The sequence below is a fragment of the Bufo gargarizans genome, chromosome 1 (genome assembly GCF_014858855.1).
Source record: "Bufo gargarizans isolate SCDJY-AF-19 chromosome 1, ASM1485885v1, whole genome shotgun sequence".
NCBI classification, from domain to species: domain Eukaryota; kingdom Metazoa; phylum Chordata; class Amphibia; order Anura; family Bufonidae; genus Bufo; species Bufo gargarizans.
Window position 1 is genome coordinate 353,028,694 of NC_058080.1, and position 12,990 is coordinate 353,041,683.

Consider the following 12,990-nt stretch of genomic DNA (forward strand, 5'->3'; position numbering starts at 1 on the left):
ATGAACCCAAAAAACTCAATATCAAAGCTGAATATTTTTGTAAGTAGTTTTTAGTTTGTTTTTAGTTTTAGCTATTTTAGGGGGATATGTGTGTGCAGGTGACTATTACTGTGCATAATTATTAGGCAACTTAACAAAAAACTAATATATACCCATTCCAATTATTTATTTTTACCAGTGAAACCAATATAACATCTCAACATTCACAAATATACATTTCTGACATTCAAAAACAAATCAGTGACCAATATAGCCACCTTTCTTTGCAAGGACACTCAAAAGCCTGCCATCCATGGATTCTGTCAGTGTTTTGATCTGTTCACCATCAACATTGCGTGCAGCAGCAACCACAGCCTCCCAGACACTGTTCAGAGAGGTGCACTGTTTTCCCTCCTTGTAAATCTCACATTTGATGATGGACCACAGGTTCTCAATGGGGTTCAGATCAGATAAACAAGGAGGCCATGTCATTAGATTTTCTTCTTTTATACCCTTTCTTGCCAGCCACGCTGTGGAGTACTTGGACGCGTGTGATGGAGCATTGTCCTGCATGAAAATCATGTTTTTCTTGAAGGATGCAGACTTCTTCCTGTACCACTGCTTGAAGAAGGTGTCTTCCAGAAATTGGCAGTAGGACTGGGAGTTGAGCTTGACTCCATCCTCAACCCGAAAAGGCCCCACAAGCTCATCTTTGATGATACCAGCCCAAACCAGTACTCCACCTCCACCTTGCTGGCGTCTGAGTCGGACTGGAGCTCTCTGCCCTTTACCAATCCAGCCACGGGCCCATCCATCTGGCCCATCAAGACTCACTCTCATTTCATCAGTCCATAAAACCTTAGAAAAATCAGTCTTGAGATTTCTTGGCCCAGTCTTGACGTTTCAGCTTGTGTGTCTTGTTCAGTGGTGGTCGTCTTTCAGCCTTTCTTACCTTGGCCATGTCTCTGAGTATTGCACACCTTGTGCTTTTGGGCACTTGTGATGTTGCAGCTCTGAAATATGGCCAAACTGATGGCAAGTGGCATCTTGGCAGCTGCATGCTTGACTTTTCTCAGTTCATGGGCAGTTATTTTGCGCTTTGGTTTTTCCACACGCTTCTTGCGACCCTGTTGACTATTTTGAATGAAACGCTTGATTGTTCGATGATCACGCTTCAGAAACTTTGCAATTTTAAGAGTGCTGCATCCCTCTGCAAGATATCTCACTATTTTTGACTTTCTGAGCCTGTCAAGTCCTTCTTTTGACCCATTTTGCCAAAGGAAAGGAAGTTGCCTAATAATTATGCACACCTGATATAGGGTGTTGATGTCATTAGACCACACCCCTTCTCATTACAGAGATGCACATCACCTAATATGCTTAATTGGTAGTAGGCTTTCGAGCCTATACAGCTTGGAGTAAGACAACATGCATAAAGAGGATGATGTGGTCAAAATACTCATTTGCCTAATAATTCTGCACTCCCTGTATACCATGATTTATTCTTTACAGATATATACCATGATTTATTCTTTACAGATATATACCATGACCTGGATAAATGAGAACCTTGAGACATTTTGTAAAGCTGCTTACTGACTGATAAACTGCTACAGTCAAACCACATTTATTACAGTCTTAAAGGGCCGATCATAAATCTGACTTGCCTAAAACTGACTTTAGCCTTATGTGAAAGTGGAGTGAGCTGTCAGAGTAATGATAAATCTGGCCCACAGTTTGCAAGTTTTTAACGCCACTTTTCAGAAACAAGGAAAATGATAAATCTCCCTCTCAATTCATTCTGATCATGGCTTACCCCCCCCCCCAGAAACATGTGTGGGACGGGTAGTAAACTCTCTCTTTACTGCTCGGACTGGGGCGTTCCTTTTATTACTACGTCTGTACAGCTTACTGCCGGGACTGGGGTGTACCTTCTATTACTACGTCTGTACCGCTTACAGCTGGGACTGGGGCGTACCTTCTATTACTATGTCTGTACAGCTTAGTGCTGGGACTGGCGCGTTCCTTCTATTGCGATGTCTGTACAGCAGTTATTTACTGATGACTGAGTTTTTGATGTCTGAGGGGCTCTTGTCTCTATGGAAACACAGGTGGGCGGGGATGACATGTGACTTCTCCTCTGAAGATGCTTGCTGCAGTGCATGCTGGGATTTTTACTTTCACTTTACAGCTGCTCCTCCCACACATCCGGTCTGAGGAGCTCCTCCAGGGAAGTGTGTCATGGTTAACAGGTTAGAAAAATTATAAATAGACAGTACATTTAGCTTTAGATATTAATACTTCATGGTTTTGGCTATTGTCTAGGGCAGGGCTGGCCAACCTGCGGCTCTCCAGCTGTTGTAAACTACAACTCCCACCATGCACTGCTGTAGGAAGACTGGGCATGCTGGGAGTTGTAGTTTTGCAACAGCTGGAGAGCCGCAGGTTGGCCATCCCTGGTCTAGGGCACTTTGGATTTTTGATACTTAGGGAGGCCAACCCCTTTAATCACTTCAACCCCCCCTAGCTGAAATACCCTTAATGACCAGGCCACTTTTTACACTTCTGCACTACACTACTTTCACAGTTTATTGCTCGGTCATGCAACTTACCACCCAATTGAATTTTACCTCCTTTTCTTCTCACTAATAAAGCTTTCATTTGGTGGTATTTCATTGCTGCTGACATTTTTACTTTTTTTGTTATTAATCGAAATGTAAAGATTTTTTTTGCAAAAAAATGACATTTTTCACTTTCAGTTGTAAAATTTTGCCAAAAAAAACAGCGTCTAATATACCTGCTACCTGGTCCTCTGGTGGTCCCTTTTGTTTGGATCGACCACCAGAGGACACAAGTAGCTGTGTAAAGTAGCACCAAACACCACTACACTACACCCCCCCCCGTCACTTATTAACCCCTTATTAACCCCTGATCACCCCATATAGACTCCCTGATCACCCCCCTGTCATTGATCACCCCTCTGTAAGGCTCCATTCAGACGTCCGTATGTGTTTTGCGGATCCGATGTTTGGTGCTACTTTACACAGCTACCTGTGTCCTCTGGTGGTCGATCCAAACAAAAGGGACCACCAGAGGACCAGGTATATTAGACGCTGTTATCAAAACAGCGTCTAATATACCTGTTAGGGGTTAAAAAAAATCGTATCTCCAGCCTGCCAGCGAACGATCGCTGCTGGCAGGCTGGAGATCCACTCGCTTACCTTCCGATCCTGTGAACGCGCGCGCCTGTGTGGGTGAAATTTAGGTGACTGTTATAACCAGTGGCGTACATAGAGAAGTACGGGCCCCATAGCAAGGATCTAACCAGTCCCCCACACAGGACAGAAGGTTTTCTGCCTAAACCCCTTTCAATGACCCTTGGGCCATTTTTCCAGTGTATCATTTGCTAACAGTTGTTCCTTTAGAGCAGGCATGTCCAAACTGCGGCCCTCCAGCTGTTGCAAAACTACAACTCCCAGTATGCCTGGGAAGCTTACAGCTATTAGGCCCCTTTCACACAGGCGAGTTTTCCGTGCGGGTGCGATCCGTGCGGCGAACGTATGGCACCCGCACTAAATCCTGACCCATTCATTTCTATGGGGCTGTGCACATGAGCGATGTTTTTAACGCATCACTTGTGCGTTCAGTTGAAATCGCAGCATGCTCTATATTATCCGATTTTGACGTGACGCAGGCCCCATAGAAGGGAATGGGGTGCGTGAAAATCGTTTGGCATCCGCAAGCAAGTACGGATGCCGTGCGATTTGCACGCACGGTTGCTAGGAGACCATCGGGATGGAGACCCGATCATTATTATTTTCCCTTATAACATGGTTATAAGGGAAAATAATAGCATTCTGAATACAGAATGCATAGTAAAACAGCGCTAGAGGGGTTAAAAATTAACTCACCTTAGTCCACTTGCTCGCGAAGCCCGGCATCTCCTTCTGTCTCCGCTGCTGATGAACAGGACCTGGGGTGAGCTGCTCCATTAAATAGAGCTTAAGGACCTTCGATGACGTCACTCCGGTCATCACATGGTCTTTTACCATGGTGAATCACCATGGTAGAAGATCATGTGACGTACCATGTGATGACCGGAGTGACGTCATCGAAGGTCCTTAACCTGTATTTAATGGAGCAGCTCACCACAGGTCCTGTTCATCAGCAGAGGAGACACAAGGAGATGCCGGGCTTCGCGAGCAAGTGGACTAAGGTGAGTTAAATGATTTATTTATTTTTTTAACCCCTCTAGCGCTGTTTTACTATGCATTCTGTATTCAGAATGCTATTATTTTCCCTTATAACCATGTTATAAGGGAAAATAATACAATCTTCAGAACATCAATCCCAAGCCCGAACTTCTATGAAGAAGTTCGGGTTTGGGTACCAAACATGCGCGATTTTTCTCACGCGAGTGCAACGCATGACAATGTTTTGCACTCGCGCGGGGAAATCGCGCATTTTCCCGCAATGCACCCGGCTCTTATCCGGGCAAAAAAACTGACGCCCGTGTGAAAGAGGCCTTAGGGCATGCTGGGAGTTGTAGTTTTGCAACAGCTGGAGGGCCGCAGTTTGGACATGCCTGCTTTAGAGGGTAGAGTCCTGACCAGGTTTTCATCTCCAGTAGAAGAGGAGATAATCCAACTAAGACTGGGCCTCCTCTTTCCCTAGGCCCCATAGCAGTTGCATGGTCTGCTGCTATGGTAGTTACGCCCCTGGTTATAACTCTCCCTTGGAGAGTTAGTTTCCCCCTAACCTGGACACAGGCCTCTCACCCAGTTAAGCCAGTACTCTCTGCTCTGCACTGATGAGGGGCAATCACCCCAAAACAGCTGTCTGCAGATGAGGTGCTGGCTTATTTAATATGCAAGTGATGTCTCAAGGCTTATTGGAAGAGCTGAACATTGACTTATAGGACAGCTGCCTTACATCTGGTGGCATTAGAGGCAGAGCTTGTTAGGAGCTCATTTGCATCCCTTCCCTCCCTGTTCTAACTAGAGTTGTTGCGATACCAAATTTTTGATTCAATTTCGATACTATGAAAAAGTATTGAGATACTGGATACCATGCGAAAAAAAGAAACCAAAAAAAGCCACGTGCACTCCAAATTTTAAAAAATGGCGAATCGCACAGTTTATTTTTTCTGTTCCAGCTTATTAAATATTTTAATAGTTTGGACTTTTCGGACGTGGCGATATGTGATATGTTTATTTATTGTTTATATATTTTATATGTGAAATTGGGAATGGGGGTGATTTATACTTAAAGGGGTTCTGCACTTTGTTTTAACTGATTATCTATCCTCTAGCCAGCAGCATGTTTTCGACGATGGTTTTCTTCGTGAAGGCATATGAAGCAAAAGTACTGAAAACATTGTTTTATCCCCTGCCCGGCGTGATTTTGTAGTCATGCTTCAAGTCACGGTAACCACGCCCCCTACCCTGCCCCTTCGCTGTGACTGACAGCCGGCTGTTCGGCAAAGGCAGCCGAACTGTCGTGCATAAGCGCTGTCAGTCACAGAAAAGGGGGCGTGACTTGAAGCATGACTACAAAATCACACGGGCAGGGGATAAAAAAAATTGTTTTCTGAGCTTTTGCTTCATCTGCCTTCAGGAAGAAAACCATCGTCTGAAACACGCTGCTGGCTACTCTCAGGTACTGCTGGCAGCTGAGGATGTTTTTTGGAGATGACAGGTTCCCTTTAAATTCTTTGAGGGAGTTGGGGGTCGAAGTGTGATAAAATGCAGGGGTCGGACTCAACTTTGGCTTACCGACTTCACTGCCCTCATCATTGACACTTTGTGTGCACAGTATAAAACGTGTATGTAGATATTCTGTAACTTTTGAATTATTGATTGAAGTCATTTTATTACATTGAATCTTGATTTTGGGTATATACCTGACACAGATGCACTATTATGCTTGATAAATGCTTGTGGGAGCTGAACGTTGCATAGGTTAATTAAAGGATAATCTTTTTGCTAGGGAAAAAATAATATTTTAATCCATATTTGGCTCAGTGTGCAAGCGTCCACCCTGTCCATTTAGTGTTTCCAAATGGTAATGGCACATACAACAGTGGACAATATGACTTTGTGGACCTAATGCCCAAGCCCTCATTCTAAGAGCTATAACAATTTTTTTTAATCTTTCTGTCACATAACTCATTATACTGTCATTGTCTTTTCACTTTGTATAAAGAAATAACTATCTCTTCATCAGTATCTGTTTGGTGGGGGTCTAACACCCAGAACCCCTGCCAATCCTCTGTTAAGAGGCCAGGCTCTGTGAGCGGTGCTGCCTCCTCCCATGCCATGTGATGTCACCATATATCAGTTGCATGGTCTATATGCAGTTCAGACGATTCGTCATTGGTTCTGATTTCAATACTTTACAGTTGAAACTTCCAAAAAGTTACCCCATTTTGGAAACTACAGGATAAGGTGACAGTATTGTTGGTATTATTTTGGGATACATATGATTTGTTTTTTGTGAGGCAAGGTCACCAAAAAATGGCTGTTCTGGCACAGTTTTCAATTTTATTTTATTTTTACAATGTTCATCTGACAGGCTGGATCGTGTGCGATTTTTATATAGCAGGTTGTTATGGACGCAATGATATGAAATATGTCTACTTTCTTTGTTTCAGTTTTACATAATAAACATTTTTTTTTTTAAATACAATGTATTTGTGTCTCCGTTTTCTGAACATCATTTTTTATATTTTTCTGCCGATCGTCTTGTGCAGGGGCTCGTTTTTTTGCAGAAAGAGTTGTCGTTTTTATTGGTACAATTTTTGGGTACATATGGTATTTTGATCATTCATTATTACACTTTATGGGTCAAGGTGACCAAAAATGTGTTGTTTTGGCACAGTTTATTTATGTGACTGGTTGTTACGGAGGCGGCGATGCCTAATATTTATTCATTTCACTTTAACACAATAATAGCATTTTTGAAACAAAAAAAATTATATTTTAGTGTCTCCATATTCTGAGAGCTATAGTTTTATTTATTTATTATTTTTTTTTGGGGGGGGGGGGCGATTGTCCTATGTAGGGGTTCATTTTTGCAGGATGAGGTTACTGTTTTATTGGTACAATTTGGGGGGGCATATGCCTTTTTGATCGCTTGGTGTTGCACTTTTTGTGATGTAAGGTGATAAATGTCTTTTTGACAGTTTATAAAGTTTTTTGTTTTTCTATATTTTACTATTAAATCAGGGGAAAGGGGCGTTTTTTTTTGTTCATTTTTTTTTTTTACTTACTAAAATTTTTTAACTTTTTTTCTTTTTTTTTTTTTTTTTACTTAAAAAAAAAAAAAAAAAAAAAACAACTCTGTCCCACTATGGGACTTAACTTTTGGGGGTCTGATCCCCTCTACACTGCATCACAATACATCTGTATTGTATTGCCTGTTAGCGTATTACTCTCTGTAATACACTAACAGGTTGCCTAGGAAACCCAGCCTGGGGCTGGATCTCCTCGGCCCCCTTAGAAGGCAGGTCCTGATGCTTTGCCCGATGGGCTTCCTCACCTGCCGCAAATGCTCTCTATGCTGCAGTCAGCGCTAACCGCGGCATAGAAGGGGTTTATCTGCCGGCATCGGCTTTTACAGTAATGCTGTTTGATACAGCAGGGGCCCGGCGATCAGGGACTGCAGGACCCTTGCATGTGATCGGGCGCGCACCGCTCCAGTGCCCGCCTGATCACCATGACATAATAGTACATCAAAATGCAGCAAGTGATCTGCTGCCATCACTTACTATTACGTCATGTGTCTGGAAGGGGTTAAAGTGGTTGTCACGTCAGCAAATGGCATTTATCTTGTAGAGAAAGTTATTACAAGGCACTTACTAATGTATTGTTATTATCCATATTGCCTCTTTTGCTGGCAAGAATGGTTTTTCCATCACAGTATACACTGTTCATATCCATGGTTATATCTACCCTTCAGTCCAGCAGCAGTGGTCATGTGTGCACAATATAGGAAAGAGCACAGGGACCGCAGGAGCACATATAGTGCAGCACTTTTTTCTATAGTGTGCAATCAGGGCCACCGCTGCTGGATTGCAGGATGGTCATAACCATGGAAATGAGCAGTATATAATTTGATGGGAAAATTTATCTAGCCAGCAAGGGAGGCAATATGGGCAATCAAAGTGCATTAGTAAGTGCCTTGTATTAACTTTCTTTCCATGACAAATGCTATTTGCTGAAGTAAGACAAGTCCTTTAATTTGCAAATGTATTTATTTTATGCGCTTGTATAGCACTACTATATTCCGCAGCGCTTAACAGACATTAGCATCATGTTGTCCCCAATAGGGCTCACAATCTAAGATCCTTATCAGTATATCTGGAGTGTGGCAGGAAACCCACACAAACACGGGGAGAAGATACAGACTCCAGGCAGATGTTCTTCTTGGTCAGATTTGAACCTAGGGCACCAGTGCTACCACTGTGCTGCCCATATATCATGCCTGTGGTGCAAAGGGGACATCGCCATTGCTCTTGTTGCACCCAAGCTCCGCTCCTTTCTACGACCAGCCCCTTCCTGGCTGCTTTAATTGATAGGGCCTGGCATTGGAAAAGCAGCTAGGGAGGAGCTGGGCACAGAAATGAGTTGAACTTGGGTGGAAAAAGAGCAAAGATGACTCCTTTTGTTAGGCACTAAAAGCCTAATTTGCATATTAAGAAAAGGTATTGTAACTCTGGAACAGCGTCTTAGATCAACCAAAGAAAAGCTTTTTCCGGTGAACCACAGCGATGTATCTTCGGAAACAGTTGGATAGGGAGGTCGCTGGTGACAGATTTCCTTTAATTCTATCATTTAGACTTTAATAGTCCCACAAGAGGACTTTGACATTTGGTCCTCTGCTTACATAATACACTATACTATACTCTAAAATGTATTCTTCTGATCTGGGCTGTTTAGAGCATGAGCCCCTCTGTCATGTGAGAGCCAAGCTCCTGCTCATCTATACTTGGAAGAGCCACGCAGCACTTAGACTATGCTGCCGTTAATAGTCACAGCCTAGCTGAAGTACCAATCATGACTGCCGTAAAAGTGGTCAGTAATGTTTTCAATTATGTTTGTCTGACATTCTAATCAATGTATTTGCCTAAGAAGCAGAGTTTCACATTGGAAACTATTTACTTAGGTTATACTTTAGACATTGCCCTTTTTTTTTTATTCTTTCAGGTTCTCATTTGTCGTAATTACCGTGGAGATGTGGACATGTCTGAAGTTGAACACTTTATGCCGATTTTAATGGAAAAGGAAGAGGAAGGGGCGCTCTCGCCAATTTTGGCTCATGGAGGAGTCCGCTTCATGTGGATCAAACACAATAATTTATATTGTATCCTTATTCTATGTTTAGACTATAGTATATACTTGTGGCCAAATTAAAGGGGTTCTCTGGGAATTAAGAAAATGAAAATACTTTAATATTTTTATAACTATATTTCCAAATACCTTTCATTAGTTAGAATGACTGACTGACTGATTTTGTCTAGGGAGCAATCATCAGGGGAAATAAAATGGCCACCGTCCTAGTAATACACACAGAACCTGTCCCAATCACACAGGAGGACAAGTTACTTCAGAGCACTGAGCTAAAGAGCTGACTCATTCTCCTCTGATCTGCTTGTCAGGGATGATCTTGAATACAGCTGATAAGATCTTGAGCTGAATCTCTGTAGAAAAGGAGTTCATGAGGAGTCATGAAGTACAGACAGGATAGACTGTGGTAATTTGGGGCTGTGGTAATGGAGACTGCATACAAGTGCTGTTGCTCATTATCCACATCCCCACCCTCCTCTGTACTTCAAGTTTCCACATGACCTAAATTCCGCTGAAGATTACAAATCTGTGTTCAGGATCATAGATCCTGACCAGCAGATCAGAGAGGAGGATGAGGCAGTGTTAGGGAAGTGTTCTGAAGTAACTTGTTCTGCTGTGTAATTAGGACAAGTTTTGTGTGTACTAATAAAACGACGGCCATTTTATTTTCCTAGATGAGCCCATTATAACTAAGGAAATGTATTTAGGAAAATTTTATAATAAAGTAATATTTAAGTATTTTCGGTAGCTTCTTAATTTCCGGAGAGCCCTATTTAAGTATTGTTTAAAAATCGAATTAATAATTTTTAACCATTGTAAGGGGTTACACTCTCAGGCTGGGTGGCGATGACAGATTCTCTTGCAGACCACAGGGTTAAAGTCCAAATGCTGCTTTATATCACACTCCGGCAATACAGGCAACCCCCAGTTATAAATCGCTGGGTAAGGTGAAGGTCCAGCACTACAACACATAAACCAAACTAAAATAAACACCTGCCCGTCTGGGCTCAGGCTAATACAGTGAAGATCCTAGCTCACCTATTGAACACAGAGAACTGTGCTTCTCTAGCCAGCAGCGCAGCCAACTTCCCAGGCTTTCTCCAGGCATTCCTCTCCCCAGACTGACAGCCTGGACTGTGCTTTATTTCCCCTTGATGATCCCAGCTGGCTTCAGCTGGGATCCCTCAGGCTGGGGGAAAACCTGTCCTGGATTTTATTTACCTCACCCAGTTGAGGAAGCTGGGTGGGATATACACCCCTTCCAGGACTTTACCATACACTTTTCTGTTCACCTTACCACACTATTTTAATTAATAATAAGGCAGTAAGACTCAGTCTGAGACAGACTAGTTGATGAGACTTCTACCTTATGACCCTATTGAAAAAGTTGGAGTTGGTAGGCAGCGTAATTGAAGCAACCAGTCTTCCTCAAATGATTTGGCTGATTAGCACATTTCTAGAGTGGCACTGTGCTGGCAGCAGAGGAGGATAAGCGGAGCTAGACAGCAGTCATGTTATGCCATGCCCCATCTCAGACTGCAATTCTTTTTGCAGAGATAGCAGTGATGGCCTCTTTAGTGTGGTACCAGGAAACGTACCAACCAGCCAAGTGATGGCATCATCTGCCCATGTCTCTGCATCTTTGTCAGGAAAGTGACAAAAACAGACAGAACTAGATCAGGATTGTGGCTCCTTTTGAGCTTCATTAGTTAGTACTGGTGGTTTTTAGCAATCCATCATGTCTACAATAGCAGCGACACTACTAAGAGAGAATACTTTTTTTTTTTTTCATTTTAGATTTTCTGTTCTATTATATATTTTGACATCAGTTTCTTTTATGTTTCACTTTTTACTTCTTTTTCATCTACTTGTTTTGACTGCTGTGGCATGTGTTTTGTAAACCTTTTACTTTCCAGTTAACCTTAGCAGTACTTTAGTGGTTGCAACATCCAAAAAGAATGCATGTGTGTCCTTGGTATTCTCCTTCCTTTACAAGGTGATTCAGGTGAGGATAGTTGCTGTTTCTTCTTGTGGACATTACTTTTTGCTATGTTCTTGATGGGTGGGGAGAAATGACAAATGCATTCAGGCAGTCATGTACTGTAGATTAGATGGAATTAAACACATGATAAACTATAGACCTGCATCTTAATTTCGGGATATGTTTATACATGGCAGACACAGTGAATTTTCTATTGTGGAATTGTGTGCGGAAAACTTGCAGCCTATTACAGTGCCATCAAAGTTTGTGAAATATCCACATCTTAAGGTCCCTTTTAGATGGGACAATTCAGCATGCTTCCTTCCTGGCAATCGCTTGCTCGTCAGTAGAAGTGCCCACTGCGTTTACATGTGGCAATCTCCACATTATGGGCAGGATCCATTGCTAATGCGATCGCTCATCCTCATACAGACTCGTTGTTTGCTGGCAGCAGAAATTATTTAATCAACACGATCTGCTGCCGCCAAACAACGATTTAAGTGCCCGCTCAAACCATCCAGTTGCCCAACGAACGAGTGTTTCCAACAAACGCTCGTTAGTTATTATCTGGCTGATTCTTGGCCCTTTGTAAAGGGACATTTAACATGTCATTGTTCAGTCTGTGGTGAGCCAAAACAGAGATGAGGTATAATGAAAAGGTTTACACCTGTTCAAGGTTTTTGACACCTGGTTTTGGCTCACAGTTTGCAATCGGTGACCAAACACTGATGCGTGAGCTAGGCCTTTGTCCTGTAGTCAAGTGAATAGCCATGTAAACTTCATCTTTATTAGCCTTTTTTTTTTCTGTGTTGCTGTTTTTTGTTTTTTGGGGGGTTTGTAAGCACCATGATTTTTTTTTTAAACCTTTTTATTAACAACATAAAAAAAAAAGCTTTTTGTTACCTATAAAGAAGCCTATTTGAAATACTTAGCGCATGCTGTGACCCATAAAACACTGCAATAAATGCACTACTCTAGTCTGTTTCATAATTCCCTGACAGCTAGTGAGGTGTTTTTCGCTGAAAATGTGGCACAAAAGTCAGGAAAAATGTTGCAAAAAGCACAGCGATTTTATTTTATTTTTTCCCTTAAGAAAACGCTATGTGAGGCACCACCCTAGAGTAGCAGAAATGTAGCTCCTGAATCCCTCAGAGAGAGATTTGCTACATGTAAGGCCTCTTGCACACGAGCGTGTGCTGGCTGTGCCCATGCACGGGCACAGACTGTGAGCCAGCCGCATGCAGATCATGGACCCATTCACTTGAACTAGATCTGCGATCAGTGCGTTCCACAAAAAGATAGAACAAGTTCTATCTTTTTGCGGAGCGGAACCCCAGGGAAGCACTCCGTAGTGCTTCCATTCCGGTAAATCACAATAAGGTCATTGCTGTGGGGGACTTCAACTACCCAGTTAAAGCTTTCCCAACTGGTGCAAGACATCTAGAGGGGTAACACTTTTTGACTTGCAGGGGTTATCCTGGAATTTGGTACTGATAACCTATCCACAGAAGCGCCGCTTAGTGCTGCGATTTCTTCACAGCTTTTATATATAAGACTGCTATAGGTGGATAGATTGGAGGCTTGGGCAGATAAGTGGCAGATGAGGTTTAACACTGACAAATGTAAGGTTATGCACATGGGAAGGAATAATGCAAGTCACCAGTACATACTAAATGATAAAAC

At 42.5% G+C, this 12,990-nt stretch overlaps 1 protein-coding gene across 1 annotated transcript in view; it reads left to right on the forward strand.

Moving 5' to 3' along the window:
- The window catches only part of AP1M1 (adaptor related protein complex 1 subunit mu 1), a 48,584-nt gene that overhangs the window by 17,414 nt on the left and 18,180 nt on the right, over window positions 1–12,990 (forward strand). Inside the window, exons 2-3 of the mRNA XM_044268838.1 lie at window positions 9,186–9,342; window positions 11,264–11,331. Coding sequence (XP_044124773.1) covers window positions 9,186–9,342; window positions 11,264–11,331 — 225 coding nt within the window. The remainder of the gene's footprint in view (window positions 1–9,185; window positions 9,343–11,263; window positions 11,332–12,990) is intronic.